General features: G+C 46.8%; 2 protein-coding genes across 3 annotated transcripts in view; both read right to left on the bottom strand.

Moving 5' to 3' along the window:
- LOC149326842 (acetylcholinesterase-like) overlaps positions 1-22943 on the bottom strand; it is a 78995-nt gene extending 56052 nt beyond the window's left edge. The window contains exons 1-2 of one of the 2 annotated variants that reach the window (XM_089563896.1): positions 22928-22943; positions 17217-17476 (exon numbers count right to left, since the gene is read on the bottom strand). In XM_089563896.1, the coding sequence (XP_089420022.1) occupies positions 17217-17476; positions 22928-22943 (276 nt within the window). Of the gene's footprint in view, positions 1-17216; positions 17477-22927 lie in introns of those variants that run through there. The other variant, XM_089563895.1, reaches the window with a different exon arrangement.
- Positions 8416-9801, bottom strand: LOC149326843 (uncharacterized). The gene is made up of 2 exons (XM_089562324.1): positions 9219-9801; positions 8416-9142 (listed from the first exon to the last, which is right to left on the bottom strand). The coding sequence occupies exons 1-2, from the start codon at positions 9771-9773 to the stop codon at positions 9008-9010; spliced, it is 690 nt and encodes a 229-aa protein (XP_089418450.1). The 5' UTR covers positions 9774-9801; the 3' UTR covers positions 8416-9007.
- Positions 22944-27126: the final 4183 nt, after the last annotated feature.

The raw sequence follows: 27126 nt of genomic DNA, 5'->3' as shown, positions 1-27126 counted from the left end.
GAGCGTTTCGGTCTGAGGCTTCAGAGGGATTATTGTTGCGAGCTACAAAAAAATTCAAGTTTAGCATTGCACCGATGTGTTTCCACACTCATTGAATGACATGTTCTCGCTAGCTCAAAAGGCGCCCAAATTATAGCACCAGCTTCCTGAACCTCCACCGCAAGCACACTTTCCCTGCACATTGCCCGCCATGCAAAAGTGCCCGGTACACTTTATGCCACTCCACGTGGGAGCGCCCAATTTAAACCCTCGCACTACCCTCCTCCTCGAGCGACCAGCAATGGCTGATCGCACGGCACTGAAAACCCCACGCGAAAAGGGCCGCACCGCTTCGCGCTCTGAGTAAATTCTGTGTAACGTGTGCAGGCTTACAGCTTCGAGAACTCAAGTTGCTTCGTTCCTCAGTTACTGTACATGCGAAATTTCAGGCAAGGCAATATTATTTTTTATTCATGTCCGGCGGCCGATACTATAAAGAGAAGTATAGAGAAACAAAACAGGTAACAGCGGCCCGCTGTACTCAACTGCGGTAACAAGGGCTTTGCATGAGGAAGGTGCACGGCAATTGGAGCTTTTTAAGCCCTCATTCTTGACTTGTTACATTTTTCACTAGTACTGAGCGGCAGAGGAGCTTCCAGTATGGAAAAAGCTAGGGTGAGAGCAGACCCCGCTTTGAGCACCGCTAAAGCACAGGCGCAGTGCCTCTTCCGCATCTTCACTTGCGTCTCCTTCAACGCAAACACGGTACAAAGCTGTGGCGAGGGAAAACGTGGTTGTAGCTGTATTTTCTATCTTCGCGTAATGCAATGACTAAGGAATCCTGGAATAAAGTGTTGGGTTTTAACGTAGTCATACGGAGTAGACGCACGAAAGCACGTGTTCATTCTTCGCCTTTTCTTACTGCCATCAGCGGACGTGAGGCCGAGCCGAGGACCGCGTAAGGCAGAGGCAAAAAGCAATCAAGGAAGCACACAAAAAGACTACGGTAGCGCGACTGTCGGCGCGGCTCGCTCGAGCAAAGAGCGTGCAAGGTGTCCAATGACGTGGTATAAACACACACAAAACCACAAAACAGAGGCGATGCTGCAGCGCGGCCTTGAGAGTTTCGCTCGTCACGCTAGAGCGGCGTGCGAACGCTCGTTTCCCTAGGTACACACACGTACACTTAATCGCATGAGCCAAGCTGTGTAGAGTACGCTAAGCCACACAATATGCGAAAATAAAAACCGAAACCAGTAGCGTTTGGCAACATCATCATCATTCCTTATTCTGCGACGCAGTTACGGGGAGCTGAGTTATAGCCTTAGAACTAGGCAGACAGTGCAGCCGTGCAGCGGCTGCGGCTTTCCTGGCCCCAGATGCGTCGCCTGTACCTGCCCGGTTTTCCAAGCTTTCGTTCGCAGCGCCGCCAGAAACAGATGGCTGTGAGTAGTCGCATTTTTTCACTTCAATCATTCCAATTTGCTGACTTTGTAATTGAAACAAAATATTTTGTCGTTTAATGCCACAAGTTTGTGGCAAAAAAGGCTTTATCAATTCTTTTTTTAACGCGTGTAAAGTTAGGCGACATTAGCGCCATCTTTCCGTTCGCTGGAGGGCGGATTGCGAGTCTCATGTTGGCCGCGCGCTACACTATCTTTTTTAGGACGCAGCTTTACTTACAAGTTTTGTATCTGACGCAGTGTGTTCCTTAATATTTTGATTCATTTGCTTTAGAGTGTGCCACTCTTGCCCTGACGAACTTGCTCACCTTTGTACTCTTTGTTCATACATTTTCCCCTAACACCTGGTATAGCTCCAAATGATACATTATCTACAGCAACATGTGCATTATATTGCACTGTGTTTGTGCCATCACTTTTGAAAACAAAAGCTGCCTGAATTTTTGTGCAGACAAATCAGAAACACAAAATAATTTTTATATTTGATGGCCTGCATGTTATCTTCATATGACTGGAATGGCTAAATATCTCTTTGCGGTAGCCTAATTTGGTGTAACACGTTAATGTCAGTTCCTGTGAATATCATTCAGTCTTCGAATGTGGGGGCAGAATTGAACACAACAGCATGTTATAGCTTTTTCTTGTTCAAGGACGCATTACATTTAGTTCTAGTCTTGTGACTGCTGCTTATGCTATTACTCAGCAGCCTTATCAAACTCACTCGGAGTGCTGCATTTTAGTGCACATTAGACTGATTGTTGCTTCTCCGTGTTTGATTCTATTAGAAGTTACTATAACTGTATACTTTGAATGTTTTCTTGTGCAGTTCTCTTGCTGCTGCATTCTGCCATGGAGGAGGCTACCTGTTCGTGCACACGTCTCATCACTAGGACGCTACCTCTTCCGCTGGTGATGCAGACAAGTAATGACAGGGTTAATTGGAGAGGCATGGGAGAGGCCTTTGCCCTGCAGTGGGCATAGTCAGGCTGATGATGATGATGAACAACAAGCAGGCTGCCTGATATTGAGGACAAGTGTCAGGATAGTGCACCAGTCGCTTAAGCATTTCTGTGCTGATGCATTTTTATTAAAATCAGCTCATAGCTTAATATCTACATCCATGGGGACATTTAGCATATGTTTGGCATCTGTTTGACTTTTAATTCGCTAGTGTTTGCAGCCTTTAATGTTGGTCTTAAGACAGTGTAAGCATTGTTTCACTGTGTGGGATTTTTTAGCTGTTTTGGAGAGATGTGTGTGTATGCATGCAGTTTTTTTCCACGGGTTTGTTATGTGGCTCATGGAACTTTCATGTTACAGAAGAAATTATTTCGTTTCTGTGTTGTACAGGAAAGTGAGCAGTATTTATATGCACCAGGTGTTTTAGGGAAGAATAAGTAGTTTTCAAAAATATGGCTTTTGCTGCATAATATTACCAGTGTTAGCAGACACCAGAAAGCCGGTGAGGTGTATTTAGTAAGCTGGTTAACTAATTTCTGATAATTAACTTTTTAACTAACACAGGTTTGCAACTGGTTGCAGTTAGAGACTTTTAGCCAGTTGTTCGTAGTAGCCATATCATTTTCTGGAATGTACAAAACATGATTACTTTCGCCGCTGTGGCTCGACAAAATTTGGCTGCATCGTGCGAAAATACATGCGCTTTTGAAAGCACACAGGGAAAGAAACCCCTCCAGTGCATGTAACTGCTACAAATCTCTAATGGCAACTAGACGCCTAACTCTGATAGCGAAGGAATCATATTCTTAACACCAAGACACACACACACAGGACACCCGCTAGACTTCAACTATCTTTACTGGGCAATTGTACAACATAAATATGTATCACTGAGCACACGCAGGTGCCTCGTCATCCGCAACAGGTCTAACTACGCCCTGCCCTCTCCTGCAAGGCGTACGGTTGCGCCGATAAACAATCTCTTTTTTTGCCAACGCCAGGGAGGGAGTGCTTACACATGTCACCCGCCTCTTGAATACGAAAGATTTCGATAATTTCTCTTTCTTTTTTCTCGGCTCCCAGGCCTTTCGTATTCAAGAGGCGGGTGACATGTGTGTAAGCACACCCTCCCTGGCATTGGCAGAAAAAGGGATTGTTTATCGGTGCAACCGTATGCCTTGGAGGAGAGAGGGCGTAGTTAGACCTGATGTTAGAGGCCTCGTCCGTCGAAAGCGTGATCAGCTTGGATCGCAGTTAGATGACCGCCTGATGCTCAGTAAGGAAGTCTATGCCCAAGATCACTTCGCGGGAACATCGCCGTTGCACAACCAAGCTCACAGCATAGGTATGGCCCTCGACACTCGCTGACGCTGTGCTTCATCTCCATAGCCTAATGATGTGGCCCCCTGCGGTGCCAATATGTGGGCTATCCCAACCGTCATTTTCCTCAGATGCGCAGCGAATGTTCTATTCATCGCCGAGTAGTCGGCTCTTGTGTCGACTAGAGCGGTAACTTTCCGGCTGTCGATAACTAGTCGGATGTTCTGGCTCTTGCGTTGCACGTCGTCCTCGGCATCGGGTCACGGCTTCGTCGAGTGCGTGAATCGTGGGTAGGGTGTGTAGATGCTTTTCTGGGTGGCCCGTAGTTTGAAGGAGGTGCGCGTCGTGGTCGAGGTGGTCACTATGCCATTGCAGGATTTTTGGCATTTAGGTCGTTAAATGCCTAACCTGTATAGGTTGCGGTCTTTATTTTCCCGTACGGAGGCTGGAAGGTCTTCCTCGTACCGCGGATGCGTACCTGCGGCGCGGCGACGCAAAACGAGTGGCTGATGGCGATGGTGAGCGCGAAATGTGGTTCCACGCATAGTGACCTCAACGCAGGTAGTCGTTGACTTTTTGCCGACGCTGGTCGAAGTGGGGTCGTGATGGGTCAACAGCAAAGCCACAAAGCAGAAACCGATACGGTGGTACGGGCAGAGGCGACGAATAAGGCCGGCTTCACCGCAATAGAAGCACAGCGTGTGTTGTCGGAAATACTCCAGACGTCGTGTTTCCTGAGGATTGAGCATCGTTCGTAGGTTGGGCGGGCGGAGGCAGGGCGGCGGCGTTCGGGAATAGCTGGTTCACGTCGAAGAGGCGGGCATAGGGTGTGTCTTTGGCGCTATGGATTGCTTACTGCAGGAGGCGTAGCTCAAGGCCGGATTTTCAGCTTGAGCCCTATCGAAAAATCTCATATATATGTGTCATATGTGTCTGGTTCATACGAGATTATGGAATATGTGTCATATGTGTGATATGTGTGATATGTGTGATATGTGTGATATGTGTCTGGTTTACAATTATTGGGAAAGGAAAGGACTGGGGTGGAATTATAAGGCAATTAACAATAAAATAGCTTCCATTGAAGTTAGTGAACTAAAGAGAGTAAAAAAAAATTCGGACGCGAAAAAAGACTACGGCTGGGCCTGGATTCGAACCGCTGACCTAGAGATCTACAGCTCACTACACTACCCACTACACCACGGCTGACTTTTTTTTTATTTATTGCCTGACTTCGGCGAGAACCACAGTACACAAATACACTTACAGAGCGCAATGAGCAATAATTAACAACACTATCCGCCCGGGGGTGCGTGGCTTCATCATATTAAAACTCCTTAAGCGTCACCAAAGGCTCGACTCTTTCGAGCCACTCGGGAGCTTCAGGAGCAAGTTTGTGAACTTCAATATACTTATGCATGCACTCCCGAAAATAGATCCGTGCTGGCCGTGCATCAGGATCGCAATGATATCCTGCCATTCTGGAGCGCCAAATACAATGGAGACCCATTAGCATAATGAGGTCAAATGGTGTCCCATCCTCACTCTCTACAGGCAAGTACCGAATACCATGGGCGTCGAGCGGAAATTCCTTTTTTAAAGTCCGTTGCAAAATGTCCCAAAAGTATACCCCCTCCCAACAGTGCAAAAAAACGTGGTCTATTGTTTCTGGTTGTTTACAAATTAAACAATGTGATCCCCAAGGTAGAAATAACTGCTTCCTTTCCAAGAATTCCTTTACTGGTAGTGTTCCGGTATGTAATTTAAAGAAAAAAGTTTTTGCACTTGGCGGCACCTGCATCGCCTTCACACGCTTAAGTACGTCGCGTCCCTGGCCTCCATTGTATAAGGCCCTGTACATAGGTTGTGGAAGAACTACATCGCACAAATCTTTATACAACTTCTTCCTGCTAACAGAAGATAAATATTCATACGAAAATCGAAGAGACAGGAATCGAACACTCCCGACAACCTCTCTAAAGTAACCAAAAATACGTCCCGAAAAACTTTCGGTTGTGACAACAAAGTCCGGCAGTGCATTTCCGAGCCTTAATTGGCACACAGTGCGCAAAAACGGATCGCTTACATCGCGCACAAAACAAAATCTGCTTACAATCTGCCGCAGAAATAAGTGTCCCAGACTCAGGCCGCCATCCTTCACCCGCCTAAACAAATTGGTCCGGCTACAGCGTTCCCAGTCCGCAGCCCACACAAAAACGGCAAAGATCCGGTGCAGTCTCTGTACGTTCATCCTTGCACAATGCAACACTTGCATCACGTACCACAGCCTAGACATAAAAAACAGATTGCACACTGTGGCCCTTGCGAAAATTGAAAGGTGTCGCCCTTTCCACCTTTCCACCTTTTCACGCGTGGCTTGCGTCTGTGCTTTCCAGTACGTATCGCTATCGCGATAACCGTCCAGTGGAACGCCTAAGTACTTTACTGGGGTCGTCACCCAGGACACGTTTGCAAAATTGCCGGGCTTCGTTGGCCATTCTCCGTGCCAAAGCCCCAGGGACTTTGACCAATTCACTTTACTACCGGTGATCTTGGTGAATTCTTTTACGCATGCCACGGCCTCGGTTATACCTTCCCGGTTCACTGTGAACACCGCAACATCATCCGCATAAGCCAGCAGCTTAACTTCTGCTGCCTGTAGCTGGAATCCTCGAATTTTTTCACTTTCCATGATATTCAAACACAACGCTTCAATGTAAATGCAGAATAGAAGAGGGTTGAGGGGACAACCCTGGCGCACCGAACGCTGCAGGCTAATGGGGGCCCCCAAACTCTTATTTACAATTAATCTTGTCGTGCAGCTCCGGTACGCCATGGCCACTCCCTCACAAATAATGGACCCTAAATTCGCATGGTCGAGTATGCAGAACAGGATATCGTGCGAAACACAATCGAATGCCTTCTCAAGATCTAGCTGAAGGATGGCTACACAGCTATTTGTGTAATCACAACATTCCAGCACACACCTCGCTTTATGAATATTGGAAACAATAGCGCGTCCCTTGATCCCACACGTCTGGTGGGGACCGACTATATCCTGAATTACTGACTGTAGTCTAAAGGCTAAAATCTTCATGAAAACTTTATAATCCACGTTTGTGAGGGCGATAGGACGATATGCTGTGACCTGCTTTAACTTTTCTGCGTCATCGGATTTAGGGATTAGCACTGTATGGGATTTACCATAAGACGGGGGCAATTCATTTTCTTTATAGGCTTCGTTAAAAACTGCTGTCAGTACTGGCACTATTTCGCGTTTATATGCTTTGTAAAAAGCGGCGCTTAACCCATCAGGTCCAGGAGATTTTCCCAGGTTCAAATTTTCTATCGCTTGCTCGACCTCCGACGCAGTTATCGACAGCTGCAGCCTTTCTTTCTGTTCGTCATCTAATCGCGGCAAAGCGCCAAGAAACTTTTCCTTGAATGCGCTCACATCCACTTCTTGCTTTGCAAACAGCGCCTGATAATATTCAAGAAATGCCTGCTGGATATGCCCGCTTTCTCCAGATAACGCCCCGCCCAATTCAATCTGTTCAATGTGGTTTCGTTGAGCATGCGTTTTTTCCATTCCAAGCGCTCGTTTTGAAGGTGTCTCCCCATCAGCTATATCTTGCGCCCTAGCCCGCACCAGTGCGCCACGATAGTGTTCTTCGTCAAAGAGTTCAATCTTATTTTTTATTTTCCTAATGTCATCCATCCATTTGCCAGGCTCTTCGCTTTCTCTTTCGAGAAGTCTAGCTAGTAAAGATCTTAAATTGTCCTCCTCACGCTTCTCCTCTTGTCGTATGCAACTTGACCTTTCGATTGCTGCTATTTTTATTTGTTGTTTGCAAAGTTCCCACTGCTGCCATACTTTCAGTTCCCCGCTCGGCTTTAATTTACTGATTTCTTCGTTTACTTTCCTGCTAAAGATGTCGTCTGTAATGAGCTTATTATTTAATTTCCACATCTCCCAAGAAAACTGATTTCCTCGTTTCTTTGTCCCTATCCCACACTTCACTAAACAATGATCCGAAAATGATACCGGTACTACATTGTAGCTACTGCATTTTGAAATAACGTTCGGTGACACATAAATGCGATCTAGCCGTGCATGGCTTGACCGTTGAAAATGGGTGAGTCTCACACAACGCTCGCCTTCTAAACATTCGGCCACATCATCGAGGTTGCACGTGTCTATAATTTCTGAGAGTACTTCAGTGCTTCTGTCCCTAAATGCCCTTGCACTGGTTTTGTCACAGCCCCTCAGGACGCAATTGAAGTCACCCATTACGATCAGGCATTTCTCACAACTGAAGTGCTTTTGTACGCGTTGAAAAAACGCTGTCCTCTCATCCACCGCATTTGGGGCGTACACACAAATGATGCGCCAATATGTTTTGTCGTACAGGAGGTCAACCAAAACAAATCGACCCGAAGGACACGCCGTATATGCCTGAACCTCCAGTCCCGGTACATTCTTTACAAAGATGACACAACCCGCAGACGTTCCTACAGCGTGGGCGACAACTGCAAAAAACCTAGACGTGAAACGTCTCACCATGCTCCCGGTCTCCTCTTCCCCGTCAATTTTCGTTTCCTGCACTGCCAGGACGTCAATGTCGTGCTCAGTTAAAAGGCGGTACACCTGGCTCTGCTTCTTCTTACTTGCCAGTCCCCTGACTTTAAGTGTACCGACTTTCATGGGGAACGCATGAGCCATTTTAATGCAGAAGAAAGAGGCCGGGAACATGGTGCTTACCCTTCACGTCTAGCGCTTGGCTAGACGACATCGTTGACACCGGAGCCATCCGGTGCTGGTGCCAGGCCTGGCAGCGGGGGCGGCTTGTCAAGGGCTCTCCTCTCCGTCGACACATTTGATCGTGTCCGGATGGACGACCGCCGTCCTTGGGTCGTTTTTGCCGGCGGCTCTTCGACGCTGGGGGCTTCCGCCTTGTCGTCTTCGGTTCCGGTCCGGGCGTGTGGCCGCTTCGCTGGGGCAGGGACGCCGGTCGTGCGGGCGCCGCTCTGGTCAAGGTTCTCCTCGGTCAGAGTCGCTGGCTCGGTTTCTTGGAACGCTGGCACTCTTACTTCACCGCTCGACGCCTCCGTCTCCTTTCTAGTAGGTTCTGCCCCCTCAGGCTTGCGTCCGGCATCGCTGCGTCCGGCAGCGGCTTGCTGCGTCCGGCATCGGCTTGCGTCCGGCATCGAAGAGCCCGTCGATCCTGCTTGCGTTTCGGGTTCCTCTATGCCTTTCGCAGATTCTTCAGCCTCGACTACATCCATCAGGAGTTCCGCAGAGTCGTCTTTCGACGCCCCGCCCGTAGCCACCGCATAAGTGCGGACACACTCATTATCCGCGTGGCCGTACCGCCGGCATTTCGTACAGCGGGGAACCTTGCATTCACGCCGCACGTGGCCTGTACCATGGCAGCGCAAGCACTGCATTGGACGCCCAGGCGCTACGACAACAGCCAACTCTCCGGCGACGCGTACCTGGTGTGGCAGGTCATCCACTTTCAAGCCGGGCTTCAACTTCAGTAGGACCGTTCTTGTCGTTGAGCTCTTGTCATTGACGCCTTGTATCCGCCACCGCTCACGCGTAACGTCGGTCACTTTGCCAAACGCCGCGAATGCCGTCCGAATGTCGTCGTCGGCCACACCGTGAAGCATCCAGTGTAGCCGCAGCTTTACCTGCTGGTCTTCCGGGTCGATAATGAGGCAGCGGCGTTTCTTAACTTGCAGCTCGTTGAAGGCGAGCAACTTCTTTGCTGCCTCCGTGTTCCGCAGGGTAACCGCCCACACGTGGTTGATTTGGTACGCCCCCAACGCGACCACGTCGGGGAGCATACCGGTCTCGGCCAGGGCGTCTCGGAAATCCTCGACCCGGAACGGCCTCGCTCGCACGTCGCCGTGAAGAAAAACGGTGTTGAAAACAACACGTCCTGTTGGCAGTGTCGGCAAAATAATCTGGTAATCCTTATCACCGCAGTCATCGATCCTGTTTCCGCGGCCGTCAAAGGCCGCTATCGCTGCTCCGCTGGAGCCCATGACCCTGCGATCCGTTCAGCTCGGCTGCCGGAAGCATAATACTACACCACGGCTGACACGGAAAACAGTTGCGTTATATTAGGATGACAAGACTTACGCTATGCTTCTCACTACTTTAGAATTCGATGGTTAGGTGCGAGGTCAAATGTTTATTTGTAAGGTTTAAGGAGTTGAACTACAGCCGATTGCACTTCCACTGATATTGTGAATCTTCATGAGCTCTGTGATAAGCACTGAAAGATCTGATATTTGTATGTATTTTAATTTTCACAGCACCTGCACCATTCATCGTAGTACTCTCATTGCGCACCTATTGTTAACTACAGTCGGAGCTCTTGCATGAAAATACCTGGCGTTATTCGCTCATCAGCTCAACTAAGCCCAGAAGGCAATATTTGCATTCTAGCTGAACGTTTGTCCAAGCACATTGGAAACGCCTAACGTCATACTGTTTGGATAGGCACTGTTTACAACAAGACGGCACAAGCAGAGAATCAGGGAGAAAAATATTTGAAACAGGCCAAGAGTTTTTTTTTCATGCGTTGGTTGGGCACTTGTTAATCGCTTCTTCATCCCTTCTTTTCCCCGTGTTTCAAACAGCAAGGCCCACTCTATAAGAGGCCCTCATCAGCGGCTATCGGTTTCGCACGAGATTGATGTAAGCTGATACGACGCATATCGGAGCTCTTGTGTACGCAAGAGTGTCGCGTGTCAGTTGAGGTATGCCACATATGTAATAAGTGCATACAAGTCACATTTCCGTAGCGCGTGAACTACTATATATGCAGCACATGTGTTGATCTGTGACATTTGTGACGCGTATGAGCTCGTACGTGACACATATGAACTCGTATGAAGCATATGTGCTGATACGAGGCGCATTTGTCGACACATATGGCTCATATGATGCCCATATGAGTCCATACGAGGCACATATGTGGCACATATGAACTCGTATGAAGCCTATATGTGTTCATATGAGGCACATATACTGACACATATAACTCATATGGGCTGCATACGAGTTCATATGAGGCACATATACTGACACATATAACTCATATGAGCTGCATACGAGTTCATATGAGGCACATATACTGACACATATAACTCATATGGGCTGCATACGAGACACATATCTGACACATATAGCTCGTATGTAACACATATGGAATCATACGAGACACATATGAATTCATATGAGATTTTTCGATAGGGAGGGCAGCTCGATGACGGCAAGCCAGGCGCACGCTGCACTTCTTGGCGGACGATTTCTTCAAGATTCGGTAGTTGAGGCTGGTTTGAAAGATAGTAGCAGGTTACCAACCGTTCAATTTCAAGGATGACTTTACGCAGGTTTCCTGCGAATGCTGTGCCATTCGATAAGGTTCTTGGGAAATGGCAGACTTCTGCTTCAAAAAGTTTCTCAATGGTGGCTGCTTCGCTGGTTAATTCAGCTACGTTCTTCGTTGGGCTGCCGGGTAAGACCAACAAAAAGAGCCTTTTTAGCACCACGCATCGAAAGCTCCCCCTTCTTGTCTTGCGTCCTGTCAGTTCGACACGTCTAAAAATGCTCTTCATGTTTTCTACGCATGCGGTAACAGTCTCATTGTGGTGCTGGATGCGAGTCTGTAGAAGCACCTGAGCTCTTTTTTTCCTGACGGTGCATGTGAAAATCCTCGGGAACTCCCGCTTGAACGATTCCCACGTCGCTAGAAAAGCTTCCTGGCTTTCGAAGCCAATTCTGGCTCTTCTTTCCAGGGCGAGAGAAAACGTGCCTTTCTTAAGTCTGGTAATTTCAACTGTTGAATACAGCAACACGGGCAAATTGTTCCAGCCATTCTTCAGGATCCTCGCCCGGAGAAGCGTTGAATGTGTGCGGTAGCCGGGTCAGGCGAGAAATAAAGGGGGCTGGTGTCGTAGCCATGGCTGACGCTCGCGTTAAGGTGTCCTTCTTACCTGCGTGCGGTCCTGTAATAGTCGGGATTTAGGTGAACGCCTCTCGAGACGACTGCTGCTTCGCACTTCATGTTTAGTTGGGACGGCTTCTGCGGCTTTCTTGTGATCTACTTCTTCGAGACAGTTTGGGCTACTTTGGCGGCTCCCAGACGGTGAGGGCGACAGAGACATCCGTTAGCACCTCCTCCTCTCTTGTGGTCTCGTAGTGGTGAGTGCAGTGTAAAGAGCAGGAAGACAGTGAACAAGGCTTCTAAACAAAACTCTTCAGTTGGGCTGATTTACGGTCGTCGAGCAGAATCCCCACCGCTCTTAGCGGCGCTCAATTTAAAGCTGATAGCAAACTTTCGAGATCAAGCGCGAAAAGTTACTACAACATTCTCGAACAACGTAGAATCGGTTTCGCCCGGTTGGGACCTAATTCAACTCCTAATCTATATAAACGATCTGTCTGCTCCATCCCCGGAAATGTCTCTTTAAGGCTTTTTGCAGATGATTGCATACGTTTTACGACCGTAAATAAAAAGAACGATCACTACATCTTGCAAAATGGGCTTCTAGCTGTTCATCAGTGGTGCGTAAAATGGGATATGCAACTAAACCTTGATAAAACTGTTCTCTTACGCATTTCGCGCAAAAAACATTTTATTTCTTTCTCTTACACCCTGAAAAATCATGTAATCCACGAGGTTACACAATATAAATATTTAGGGGTAACGTTAACTCATGACTTAACATGGACTTCACACATTGCAGACATTTGCTCCTCGTCTGTTTTTAAGCTTTGCTACTTAAGGCGGAAACTTAAAGATGCCCCTAGTAAAGTTAAACTCCTTGCATACTCAACATTCATTAGGTCCAAATTAGAGTTCGCTTCGGTATTATGGGATCAATTCATAAAGGAAGACATATACAAGATAGAGGTGGTGCAAAGGAAAGCGGTTAGGTTTATTTATAACAAATACAGGAGGTTAGACTCACCTACAACACTAATGAAAACCAACCATATTCCATTACTTGAAGTACGCAGAAAAATTTCCCGTCTGTTGTTTCTGCATAACCTTTCAACACATAAACTAAACATACCCCGCCCCGTAATTCTCAAACAATTGTCACGGCGAACACACCATTCACGAAATCATTTGTTTGAACCCATTTTTGCAAAGACTGACTCATTCAGGGACAGTTTTTTTCCACGGACTGTTTCCGACTGGAACTCTCTTCCCGAGGCCATTTTCCAGTCCTCAAATTTTAGTAAAGTTCTTGAGAAGCATTTTCTTGAGTGAATGAGCGTTGTATTTTGTTATTCTGCTCACTGTTTGTAACCGCATGTATTTTCTTAGTATTTGTTATTTTCAATGTCTTGTATAGGCCCTCCTGCACGGGCCAATCTATTGGCCTGCAGTATTTTTAAATAAATAAATAAATAAATCTGGTCGTGTCTTGCATCGCAAACAAAATGATAAGCAGCGTGCCGGCAGCTTTGAAGAATGAACAAACACTGAAAAGATTCGCGGCAATATATTCACACATAGGGTAATAAAACGAGCACCTTTTTCCAGCGTTCCATTTTGCTGACTTTTTTTTCCGTCTTTGAGGCTGGTTCAGATTGTTTTTTTTTTAAACTACAGCGAACAGGAAATATTTTGTTCTCAAACCAGGGTGTAAGCGAGTAAGTGCCAGTAAATGCCAGTAAGTGGTTCGACAGGTGGCATCATAAATTACTGCTTTCCAAGTCACACGTGTACAAAATACGAGAAGAAAGCACGAAGCACGATATACATAGTTGCAGCGCTTCCCTTCAGTTTTTGCGAGATGAATACGTGCGAAAACTGCGAAATAAAAGTAAAAGGGGATATTGTACCATAAAATGCAACGTGTCTCTCGAACATAATGCAGTAAATTTCTTAATCGCATTGAGACCAGCTGTGTTCTTAGGGAATCATCTTCTCAGCGCTGCTTAGCTCAGTTGGATTCGAGCTCTGGGAGCATCAGGATAACTGTCTTCGTGAACCACGTGATGGTACATATGTCAGGACACGCGATGGTGTCAACACTGGAAAAAGGGTACACAGTCAAGTTTTGTGCTAAACTCAGCAAACTGCATCCCTAAGCCGAACAAGTGATTCAACAAGCCGACGGAAAGTTTGTTTTGTCCTATTATTTTGCTTCAATCTAGGTGCAGTCATACAGGAGTGCCGGCAAAACATGAACGATGAACCCTGCCCTGGATGGCTAGCAAAGGAAGCGAAAACGTGTCTCTCATTTGTGATCTTTTGAACACCGACAGAAAAATTAGTATGAGTACGATAGCAGAGACTCTCAATGTTCCTAAACCCACATAGTCGAGACTCTCAGTGTTCTGAAAACCACTGCGCGCAATACCGTTAGCGACAATTTAAACATGCGGAAGTTCTGCGCCGAGCTGGCTGCTTAACTGCTGACCTATGACCACAAAAACAACTCAGAGGTGATCGCGACTTAAATTTGGAAGGTCTTAAAACTGAACATCGTTTTTCGACAGTGTCAGCATCGCCAAAAAATATGATTGTTAGATTTCTACCTAGAGATGGAGCGCCAAAACTTCGAATGGAACCGCTTAGAGTGTCCTGTGCACAGGAGTGCAAGAACGAGCACATAGAAAAGGAGAACAATGCTAATTGTTTTTTTTTCGACGCCAAGAGTATGCATAACAGCGAATTCGTACCCCAAGGACAAACAGTCAACGCTGCCTACTACGTGGATGTCCTCGATGAAATAGGGTCGTCCGAACGTGAAAAGAGATAGCCGATACCTGCCATTTGCACCACGCACCACGACAATGTTCCCTGCCACCCCTATCTGCTCTTCCAGGAGTTAAAGGAAGAAACAGCACGACGAAACACGGGCACACGAAGAAACGATACATACACGAGCGCTGACTCTCAACTGAAAGTTTATTGTGATGGAAAGACTCTTAAATAGAATACATGAAGGGGTGGGTGACAGGGCTGCTCCAGCGATAACCGGCAATCAGTGTGATCGCGTCACAAGATGGCACAAAAACACAACAGGGAACAAAAGAAAGTTATTAAGGCGGAAGCCTTTAATGCCTCATCGTTGTAAGCAGGAGCTGTCGACAGAAATGTCACGCTTTTCAATTGGTCGAAACGGTCGTGACGTCACAGTGCGTGAATTTCAAACTACTACTACTAACCATGCACCTAACCACTAACCATGCAACCAATTAAAGGGATCGTATAGTGATGCTCGAAGTAAGTTTGACTGAGTTTAGTTTATTGCTTAATTAACCAATTAGTCTAATTAGCCTTTCTAGTCAGGCCAGATAAATAAATAAAACCGAGTAAGAAATTGGCCGCGCTTGGGAATCGAACCCCGGTCTCCGGAGTGCGAGTCGAGCACGCTACCACTCCGCCATGCCAGCTCGTTGCTTTAGAATGAACAAAGGTGCGTCTAGTGAATACGGTGTCTTCGTTCACTCCCATCTTCCTCCCTTCCCGTTACGGCGAGGTTCCGGTGTCCACCGACATACGTGAGACAGATACATTTCCTTTCCTCAAAAACCAATTTACCGACGAGCAAAGCGTATTTGTCCGCGTTTCAGAATGGTCCACATTCTCGTGACGTCCCCGCACGCGAATTTTGACGGGTGTCCACCGAAATATGTGAGACCGTTACTGTGCAAATTCCTTTCCTCAAATACAATTTTCGACTAGTGTCTACTGAGATATGTGAGACAGTTAATGCGTAATTTCCTTTCCTCAAATACAATTTTCATTTTCTTCATTACGGCCCCTCTTTCTTCTTTCACTCACACTTCCTCCCTTCCTGTACGGTGCGGCTCAGGTGTCCACCGAGGTGACAGAGAATTACAGCCCCATTTGCTTTCCTTAAAAAGCGTTGCATTCAAAGGGCTGCGCATCGCGCCGAACGGGTGGTGGCGTTCCTTGGACTCCATGGCAGCGCTACAACACGCTGTCGCGTTCCACTCCTAAAGGCGAAGCTTAAGCGTCATTAATTGGCAGTTAATTAATGCACCAACAAAATGTGCAGTGAACAATCGCGTAGCAGAATGCAGCACTCAGGCTTTCGCATTTCACCACTTTAGCCGCTAAAGTTCCTCGTAATTTTTTTCCTATTTTTTATCTTGCTTCTAGTTCCACACCACCTTTTGGGCACGTTTTTTTTCATTTTTTATATTTTTATGTTTTCACCTGTATAATTTTCATCTGTTTCCTTCATAGTTTTTACCTTTCCCCGCCCTTTTGGGTACTTTTTTATAGTTTTTGTTAATGTTACCTACCTGACCACCGTTACGCGGCCCTTTACATCGCTTATAACTTTCTTTTGTTCCGTGTTGTGTTTTTGTGTCATCTTGTGACGCGACCTCACTGATCGCTGGAGCAGCCCTGTTTGTTACCCACCCTCTCATGTTTTCTATTTAAGGGTCTTTACTTTCATTTGTTAGTCAGCGCTCGTGTGTGTGTCGTTTCTTCGTGTGTCCGTGTTTCGCCGCGCTGTTTCTTCCTTTAAATGCATTACCAACTAGCCCGGAACCTTGCTCTTCTGCTCTTCCAGGAGTTCCTGGCGAAGCACAACTTGGGAAAGCTGCCCCTCAGTGTGCAGTGTGTCTTGGCACTTTTTTTCCGTCCCGAAAAATTAATACCGAGCTGAAAAGCACCAGTTTTGGGGTTATCGAACCCATCTAAACCGCTGCGACAAACACTCTTAAATTCCCGTCGAAGCGTTGCAGGATGCGTAAATTGCCTGACATAGTCGCTTGGAAAAATATGTAGATGGCAGATGGAACTAATTCGAAGTACGGGGTGTACTTCAGGCTTCGAAATATTTGAGACATTTTTAAGGATATCTTTAGTGAATGAATTAAACTTTTATTAAAAGGAAAGGAGCAGGTTCTAGGCAGCATTTGGGGAATTAGGTAGTATAGGCTCTCGGTGCAGAAGTAAGTTCTTATTAGTGGTTTTCAGAGCCTTCAAGGCGCCGCATTGTAAGTCAGTCGACCTCTACTACACTACTCGAAGCAGGATTCTGTACGGGCTGCCCAGGTATAAGTTTTCTTCTGGTCATCTCAAAGACATCGATATGTTGAATCAACCTTATTTTATATGTATAACTGCATCACTTTCCAGACACGCCCTGCGTACTCGCATCAAGGATACGATTGAGTGGTCGGAACGACTAACCACTTCCCTCCGCCCGGCTTTATCTATGAATTGTTTTCACAGAAGGGGAATTAGGGCGCCATCAGTCAAAACGATTCTCGTCGTACTAGCACACCGCTGCCATTCCTTGTTACACAAATTTATGCACAGGTTTTTGCAAGAAAAACTACTGGAATTAGTTCAAGCATGTACTTCTTCCTTTTTTTTGCCCTTGTCCTCTGCCTGCTTACTGAGGAGAAATGCGACACAAACAATCTGCTAGTCGCACTTGCAAGTGGTCCGGTAGCTAGGCTTAAGCGCCTACCTGGGGGCAGCCCGTGGCTGCGGTAGAGGCGGTGGCGTCGAGGGTGCCCGTCCAGGCGTCTTTGGGCCGCGGGGGCCGGAAGCGAAGCTCGCCGACGGGCGGCTCAGCGAAAGGGATGCCCTTGTACTGCTCGACGCGTCGTCCGACCGCATGCAGGATCGTGCCACGCACACGGCCTCCGGCGGTCTGCCTGACCACGTGCAGGTCGCTGGCCACAGCCACTCTCAGTAGAAGCAGCAGGAATACACGGCTCGCCATGCCTGCGTATGGAGATTATGCGACCCTCTTAATTTCGGGGCGTTAATTCTCATTCGACGGGTTACAACAGACCTCGATGTGAAAAGACCGTTAGCGACGTTGGCTTTTAGAGGCATGTAGCCTGCGGCGGAAAAGCATAAGAAAGTAAATATAGTGAGAATCTTCGCGTAGCGATGACTTCCAACTTGTTTACAAAGAAACCCGCGCTCTATACTTACAGTTTTGCTTATCGTCGAATGTCAAACTATGCAAACATATATAGCAGCTCTTGTTGAAAAGTTTTGAAGCAGAAGAAAACGGCGGGATGAAGACTAAAAGACAAATAAGTAGCAGCGCAAGGAGACGAGGACTAGACGAGACAACAGGGACGGCGCCGTCCTTGTTGTCTCGTCTAGTCCTCGTCACCTTGCGCTGCCATTTATTTGTTCAAGACATGTACCAACACGCCCAATTTTCCACGTTACTGGAAGACAACCACAGCTTCGACGTTATGTTCCTAGTTTCGGAGCTGTCTTTTGTTTTGTGTTAATGCAGAGTGACGGCCCCACATACTACCCTGATGCACACAAGACGGCTAAGCACAGAGACACAGCTAGATTCAGTTGGAACAAAACGGATATATTCAACAAGGAAGATGTCGCCCGGACGTGCGGGCCTTCCGCAGACGCGCAGCGCACTGTCACAGGAGGAAGCGATTAAGCTCCCACATCTTCGCCTCACCCTGCCAGTGAATTTCTACCCTTGCGACCTTCCATATCTCTACAAATCTGCCATAAATACAGAGTTTATGGTAGGTGCGCAGCCCTATAGGCTCATGTGGCCGTCCAGCTCAGACTCCGGCTGACAGCACTTTTGTTTTATCAACGGTACTGACTTGAGCCTCCCATTGCTCCTTCCAGCGCGTCTTGAAGTTTTTCAAACGACAATTTTGGCGAAAAGTACCTGATAATACCACCCAACCAGAACACCTACCGATGGGAAACTGCGAAGTATTTGCATGCTGCTAACTCGTAATTTGGAATAACGAGAAGCGTCTGGAACTGCGCTTTTACGCGTTTTTAACGCAGGAGAAATATACTGCGAGTGCAGCTTTTTTATACCGACATGATGATATGAGATGGCAATAAAGAACAAAAATTGCACCCGGGAACTCATCACGGGAGTACTCTTAATTGCTTTTTCATCCCTTCTCATAAATTTTCTCCTATTTTCCGCTATGTGGCACAATTTGATTTTAACGGATAATTTTCTGGAGGCTGCACTAAAGTTTTCAACTTTGGTTAGTGAATATAAAAAGAAGTGCACTGAAGTTCATGTTGTCTGGTGCGACAAATTGGCGTTAGCAGTACTGGATGCAAATTTTACTTTTACAGTGATCACCGCTCCTTGCCTCTTTGTATGTTATTCCTTCCTTGCTTTTCCGTTCCGGGTATACGTGTTTTTCTTGAGGATGAATGTGGATGTAGGCTCGTATCTAGGAGAGGCATTTTTTTCGTGTGTCCGCGAGAAGACGCAACCGCAGAAGGTAATTTTCAGGCTCCCGAACCGCCGAGATTTGTTATGACTGCAGGGAGGCGGAGATCGAAAGTAATTGCTTTTTGTAAGAAGTGGGCTATACCACCGACGCAGTGAAATATAACTGCACGGTGGCACCTGCCATCAATCTGTTTTAGGAGCGCGCCTAACTTCATCTCTCCATCGTGGTGCAGCACTGCAGCTATCTGAGAAAATCAATCAATGCCGGGTGAGTGCCGGTAGGAGGTAGTTCCGCAAGCATTACTGACAAAAACAACAGAAAAAACAACAGGATGGAATCAGAATAAAACAAAACGATGAGCGCACGTCGATAGAAGAATAGAAGTTCGGAGAAGTGAAGAGAGCCTAGGGCAATCGCGCACGGTGCCACAAACGTCCGCAGTACAAACAGCGGGCTGGAGCTTCTTCGCTGCTTAGTGACAGCAGGATCGCATCTGGAAGCAATGGGCGAACGAAAGAAGCAATAAAAATTTGATACAGCCAAGCCCCATCTACTCTCTTTTACAATTGGCTGCAGAGGATGCTTTATCTAGAGGTAAATGTTTGAAATTGAGCTTGGTGAACTGGTCGAGGTCGCTGGATACGATACAGAAGGAAAGGGAACGAAGCGCATAATAGGATTCTAAAATCCAACTTAAGGAAAGTATATGGAGCACAAAACACGGGGACAGCAGAGAAGACAGAAACAACAGGACTGACGCTGTTCAGCGCCAGTCCTGTTTTTTGCGCTGCATATACTTTCCTTAAGATGAGCCACCGACTAGCCCATACCAAAATTTTGGCCTAAATGGCAACTTTGGTGTGTATATATTGCAAAAAAGCGAGAGGAGCATTCATGCAATCCATTACTTTAATGTTGTGGTCCAGGCCTTGCATGATGTAACCTCCCGTTTCTTCGAAACACTCAGGCCCTTAAACTGTACCCGGCACTAGAAGAAATCATCGGCATGCTGCTTAAAAGTTGTTAATTTTTAATGCCAAAGTACTCATACGCTCGCCGACACCCAGCAAGAATCTTGCCATCTTTGATCTTAAGATCTTATGCCGATGCCTAGGTATAAGGACGCCACTAGGTAAAAAATAAAACGCGTCAAGATAAACAACTTAAAGTCGAACCCGCAGCGGCGTAAACAGATAAGCTTGAAAGGTCGGGTCCCAGCGCACGAGGCTGTGACCGCTTTTTTTTTAATACGGTGTTTATTACAGTGATGCAATGTTCTATATATGTGAACTATGTAGAAACTACGAAAAAAACAATCGGAGATCAACACAATGCATAGTACGCCACACAAAAACAACCAAGCACGAAAAAAGACGCAACTCAGAGCAGGTCACTACTAAAACATAATGCTGCACATCTGAGCAACGATTCAGTAGAAAAAGGGCAATGAGCGTACAGCACTACGAGTGGTTACCACTCAGGTTCTATTTATGTCTGGGCATAGCTTTAGATGAACAATCATTCTGCTGAAGTGGTCTGTTGCAAGAACAGATTCACAGTCCTTCCATCATGCGTGTTTTCCCGAGCATGCGTAGTCCAGCGAAAAAAAAAACATGCCTCAGGATTCATACAAAGATCGCAGTGCGCGCAGTGCGGTGTCAAACTAAAGTGTTTTTTTTCCCAATATTTGTTTCAAGACATACCATATGAGCATTGCATCTTTGCAATCAATGAAACAATCCTCAATAATTTCTGGACCATCACAAAGGCTGCTATTTACCATAGGCAATAAACTGCCGTTTTTTCTAACCACTTTATAACAGACAATGTCTCGCTATGTAACCTATAGATGTCTTGGCACATGGCGAGAGGGGAATTTTACGTACTTTCTTAGTATGTCGTTTCCCGATTGAACAAAATTCAAAAAGTGGTACATGGGCGGAGGGAAGATAATGGAAACTAAACCCTGGTACAGCCGTTTGCTGGACTTTACCAGGGGCAGGGTTCATCCCCTTGCACAATACGTGCTGCACATGACCACCCCAACCCCCCCGCACACTGAGCTCATCTCGGCGCCTGCGCACTCGGGAAATCGCGGCAATGAGGCCACTAACTCCTTAGCCTGAGGATGTAGAAACGGGGCACAGGGGTACCTCGTTGGGAATTTCTCGAAGGAGCTTATGCATTCGTTTGCTGAGCTCATCGTAAACTACTGCGCTGAGCACCTAATCTATCTGCCACCCCATACATGCCTTACTGCCAGAAAACAGTCAACTTGGCGTCGCCTGCAGACTCGCACGCTGCATACACAAGCCGCTCTTTCTGAAATTATGCCAGTACAGCCCCCCCCCATGTGCATCTTGCCCTTCAGGAGAATGGTAAGTTGGGCTAGTTGGAAGCTGCTCATGTTGACAATGGGGGCACAAACAGAACAGGATGAGCGCCTCGCCCTGTTGCCTTCTTTCTCTGTCTCTGTTTTGCTTGCATTCCACAATGTCAGAATGAGCATCCTGTGCTCCCACCCTGAGGCCACCCTTACCCATATCCTCCTATCCTGCCAGGCATCCCCTCCCCATGCCAAGCCGGGGCCTCTCTGGACCTGCCCTGTCAAAATGCGCGACAAATTTTTTGGTCGCGAGAAAAGCTTTCTTGTCGCGCGTTGTCTCGTGCGACAGAGCCTCGTGCCGTGGGTTCTTTCGCGAGACAAAAGTGTTTGAATTGGTTTCTGTGGCACTACAGTCATAATTCCTGCATTTTGTCGTGCGAAGAAGGTGCCTGTCGTAGGATATTGTCGCTCTTCAGGTTTCTGTCCCAGGTACTGCGTGCGACAGAGAGAGTCGTGCCGCGCGACAGGGCGTGCGTGCCTTGAAAGAGTTGCCGGTCGCGGGTTGAGTCGCGCAATAAACTTCTACACGGCTGTTTTCATGCGACAAAACTGGCTATCGGTAGATCTGTCGCGAGGCACAACAGCCTGTCGTGGGTTCTGTCGTGCGACAGATTCTTGTAGCGGCATGTGCCGTGCGATAGATTGCTGTCTGTGGTAAGTGGGTTTTGCTACAGAATGATCGAAATACTGTTTCGCCGTCGTTTACAGTGATAGGCTGAAATTACCAAATGGCTTATTAAACCGCGTTCACTATGGCGAGCCGCGAAGAGGATTACAATTGCTCCGGTCAATTGGCGACGGCCACCGAGCGAAACGAAGTCTTAATTGACAAACCTGACTCGGGTATTCACCTCGCTTCCCGAGACCTAGCTTTTCGCACGAGAATTGGCGGGGAGGAGAGGCGCCGCTCGCACTCCCTTCCCCTTCGACTCGCATATGTCGGTGTGAGCGAAAAATGACCATGCTCAAGGGTAACGCGGCTTCAAAAGCCGAGGCCAGGTCTCGTGCTCGTACAACATGGTACTTCTCTCTTAACTGTATCATAGGGTCCCGTGCTCCCCCGTGTAGCACTAGGTGCTGTGTTTGACGCTGGAGCAATTCTGCCAGGTGATGTCGCCTCGCAAATACGATTGGATGGCGATCATTGTACGGCTTGCCACTCTGTTGAAGTCTGCCGCTTATGCGTAGAATACTGTCGTTTTCAACAAAGCCTGGAGTATCCATCAGCGGCGAGTCTCCTGGAGAGCCATCTCCTTTTTTTCGCACATTGAATTTCCCTCTCCAGGTCTTCTCGCTGATCTTTCCCCAATCAGTATTTCTCGGCGTCATCCAGTTTAACTGCCATCAGTGATCCTTCCTTAGTGCTCGGATGTAGCATGTTGACGTATCGTAATATCCAAGCTGTAACTCGGAAGAGTCTTGTTGCATTGCTGTATAGATCCGTGTCTAACAGCTGTGGAGGTTCATCGAAACTTGTATAAAGGACTTCCACAGTTTTCTTCTTCTTCTTTCATTGTCGGAATGCTTCATGGTAGCGAGAAGCATGGACCCGTATTTTCAATCACTTTCATCCGGGGCGTTCCTTTCCACCAGGTGGTACTTTCATCAAGCTGATCAGGTGCAACTCCTCTGATAATGAGAACCGCCGGATTCTCGGATCCAGGAAAATGTTTCCGCGCTGAGGTTTCGGTGAGACGCTGAATTTCCGTTACGCGATTTCTCGCAAATAGTTTCAATTTAGAGGGCTCTCTCGTGATCAAAAGCAATGCTATTATCGAGTCAATCGAAAAAGGTGTCACTTGAGGTGGTTCGCTCACACTTTTGTGGATGTATCAACTCAGTCTGGCCGCTAAGATACGCGCCGTCGGATCGAGTGCCGGAAGAGTCAGTTGTTTTATTGTGGTGACCCTTGATTTGCTAATCTGGATGCTCGAACTTGTAATCCTATCCGCATCTATTACGCAAATGTAGGCCACTGCCCCGTATGCCACTGGGCTGGTGTCAGCAAATACGCGCAGGACTGTTTTGATGGCATGTTTGACTATGCCTGATTTGTAGGAGAGTTGCACTTGAAATATTTTCAATTTATTTAGTTCCTCGCACCACCGCATCCATTTCGTGTCTGGATCCTGAGGTAGGTTGGCATCCCATTCCACATTTCTCTTCTACAGCTCTTGGATTAAAGCCTTTGCCCGGACCGTGAATGGCACTATCCATCCAAGTGGGTCATGTAGTTTTGCTGTAGTGTTCAGAGCAGCCTTTTTGTCTTGAAAGAATGTCGTACGCCAAAAAAGGACGAAACAGGAAGGAAAAACACAGAACAGGAAAGAGGCGCAACTTCCAACTTTAATAACAGGAAAGGAAACCAGGCGCTCTTTTATAGCCGCTGAGCTGCATGAGGGTGCGTGAACTAAAACAACATTCGTACGACATTCTTTCAAGACAATGTACCAACTAACCCGTCAAAAAGTTCTACTACAGCCTTTTTGTACTTGGTCTTGGCTCAGGTAGGCTGCTGGACTTTGGGGTGAAGGTGAAGCTATCTGTGCTGGGATTCCATGTCAGTCCTAGCACTTTAAGGATCACTGGGAGGTTCCTAAGTGTCTTGCTCGACAATCGTCCGTCGGAAACCATTCTGTCTTTGTCTGGTCATTGGAAGCCCACTTGTGCAGTGTCATAGAGGCCGCGCTGAAGACGGTCCTAGCTTCTTCATAGATCTTCAATGCTCTGTCTTCATTTTCTGCTCCCGTTAAGAGGTCATCCACATACAAGGAATGCGCCAGCTGTGGTTATGTGTCCGGATACTCTTCTACTTTCTTGAAATGATACTGAAGAGTTGCTGTCAACAAGAAAGGACTCGTTGTGGTTGTAAAAAGAACTCGCTTCATTCGCAGTCTGTACTTTGCCTGCTGGTTCTCTGGCACCTGCTTTCTTGTGGTGTCAGAGAAAGCGCAATGCATCCTTGTCGTTCTCTCTTATCTCTATTTGTAAGTATGCCGTTTCAATACCTTCCACCAATGCATTTCTATTGCTTCTGAAATTCAGTAGCAGTGGGATAAGGTATGCTGCCAAATTCGATCCACTCTCTAGGTTTTGGTTCAATGGCTTTAACTTATGCCCACACGATGTAGGAACAGAAAACAGTCGAAGTGCCTTCACATTGCTCGTTTCTGGAAACCCCTGCTGGTGAAGCATTTAGTAGATGAAGCATTTAGTAGAAGCTTTCCCTGCTCTTCTTTTTGTACTACTGGCTCAGCTATGTCTTCCATGCAATACTGCTTGATGACAGCGTTGTAGGTTTCCAGCAATTCAGTCCTTAGCAGGCGGTTTTTCTATTGGGACAGGCATTTCTCACTGATATCTATGTTTTGCTTCCAGGGAAGGGCTATTTAGTGTCGAAATGCACTAAATCCACAGGTGCCGGTTGCCGAAGACTAGGAAGTGCATCGGCGACCTCCTGCGTGATGGCATTCCGGATCTCAGGACTGAGGACGGGCGGTGACGGGTGTGGGTTAGATATGAGCGATAGCTGCCGGGCGACCTCTTCCCGCACGAAGTCTTTGATTGTGGCTAGCAAGTCGTGGTTGATGCCCAGGCCGGAGATGGAGTCGACCGGCGGGGGAGGCCGACGAGCGCAAAGACGTTGCTTGCGCAACTCGTCAAAACCTTGGCACAGGGTATACACCGAGGCGACGGTGGTGGGGCTCTTCGCCAACAACATCTGAAAAGCGTCGTCGTCGATGCCTTTCAGGACGTCTTAATCTTGTCAGCTTCGGACATAGCCGGATCAACACGCTTGCATAGGTCAACTACATCTTCAATGTAGCTCGTGAAAGTCTCGTCCTTGTGCTGAGCTTGAACACGCAGGCTTTGCTCAGCGCGCAGTTTCCGCACGGCGGGACGGCCGAAAACCTCCGGAAGTGTGCTCTTGAAAACGGCCCAGAAAAGAAATATTTACTCTTACCTCCTGTTTTACAATTTACCTACTTCCTAGAAACTCACTTTTCTTGTATTCAGTGTGTACTGATGGCATGGATCAGCACTGTAGTTGCATAGCAATTCCTTCTGCGGCGCTCTTGCAGTGCCTTGTTATGCAAGCCTCCCTCTACGGTTTCGCTGGCTTGGTTTCTTCCTCACGTTTTTGCAAGCCGGCAGAGCAATGACCGATTTCAGCATCGTTTGCATCCCTATTTCTGTTATGGTAAGTTAGCGAGCAGAGTGGCCCAAATGGAGGTCGCTCACAGGTAGAGGCAATCAGTCGCTAGCACGTCTTTGGGGACTCCGCACCGGGGCCTTCGATAATGCGGCGTTGCCTTTGAAGGCGGCAGCGCTATCTTTGCGCGCTCACTTCACCTTCGTATGGGGACAGTGGGTATCAGTCACCGCGGCGGAGGCAGCGTCAGCGACGGGCGAACGGAATGCGTCCAAGGACTGTGAATGGGAGCGGCTCACTGGAGAACGCGTGTCCGAAATGAAAATGGGTGATTTGTGTAGAGTGGCTAAGAAAAACAGAGAACTGAGGAAAATAATAATTTTTAATGGCAACGCATAATGTAGTCTCACAGCGCTTTTCTTTCCGGTTTGCTAACGTGAATAAATGTTGCGGCACTCATTCACGGCTAACACCGGCAGCAAAGAGAACGACTCTTCAGGATGGTCGGCGCCGCTCGGATGCATTAGCCGTGGACGGCTTTGGTGGAACGTTTTATGCAAACGCATTTAGTAGGTCAGTGTGCAGTCAAAGAGATGTCAAGGAGTTGAAAGAAACAAATATCCAATGTATTTTGTCATTTATTTTGATGGTATTTACTATAGTAATCGCCAATATTATTACTTCCTTATCGTTGGAAAGGAAAAATCAGGACGGCAAGTATAAGGTTTTTCGGCAACGAATTTAAACATTTTACTTTATTGCAGCAATCATAGCTTAGGTAATGAATTTTCATTTTTAATGATGCGAATAGAAAAAACAATATATTTTTTATACGAAGAAAGAACCTGTTTCAAAAATTTTGGACCCTCGGTAAAAAATTTGAAAAATTATTCGACATATCCCGTTGGAAAATAGCATGACAAAATATTTGGAATATACGTATTTTGACTAGAAAAGAGCAATCAGACTAATTTCTAAAGCTCCTTTCACCGCACACACAGGGCCATTATTTGAGCAACTAAAAATTGTTAAAATGACATCCTTGTATAACTACAGACTTTCCCTACTTTATAGACTAGGCATCACCAAGAAGGACGACACGCTAACATTACTAGCGGTGCTTCAACAACACATCAATACACATAACATCCGAAATCCAGAACGTTGGCATATCACTGGCTGTCGCACAAACTACGGCAAGCAGATGCTTCGTTATAGGCTTCCTGTTTTACTCAATCAGCACTCACGCAATAGTCGGAAAGATTTTACAGTTGTTTCCCTGAAACAATTCCGTCAAATGTTTTTGTGAACAGTTTGTCCATGTCCTCATTTAGTGCTATGTACATGATGTACTTTGATTTTTCTTTTTGTGCTTTTTAACTCAAATTTCTTTCAATTTTGATTTATTGATGTAAAAATTCAATCAGTTCATTTATCCTGCGCTGCCAAATGCCGTCAGAAAGGGGGCAGTCACCCCGTCAAGCTGCTCTCTGAAGCAGCTTTTTCGTGGCTGCTCCTTTCCTTTGTAAAAGAGGAAAAATAAACTATTATTATTATTATTATTATATTATTACTGTGCCTAAAATGAGTCTTCCAGTTCACAGAAACATAGCGCTAAACTTTACGGTCAGCAAAA

Source organism: Amblyomma mixtum, chromosome 10 (assembly GCF_055824585.1).
Source record: "Amblyomma mixtum isolate Tamu chromosome 10, ASM5582458v1, whole genome shotgun sequence".
NCBI lineage: Eukaryota > Metazoa > Arthropoda > Arachnida > Ixodida > Ixodidae > Amblyomma > Amblyomma mixtum.
Note: the sequence above shows the minus strand (reverse complement) of the source record. Positions and strands in the feature narration are given on the sequence as shown.

Excerpts from the sequence above, each read along its gene's own strand:
- LOC149326843 (XM_089562324.1), bottom strand. The coding sequence starts at position 9,773 with ATGGGCTCCAGCGGAGCAGCGATAGCGGCCTTTGACGGCCGCGGAAAC. Across the intron at positions 9,143-9,218 it reads TGGATGACCTGCCACACCAG|GCCACGTGCGGCGTGAATGC; the intron begins GTACGCGTCGCC and ends GCCATGGTACAG.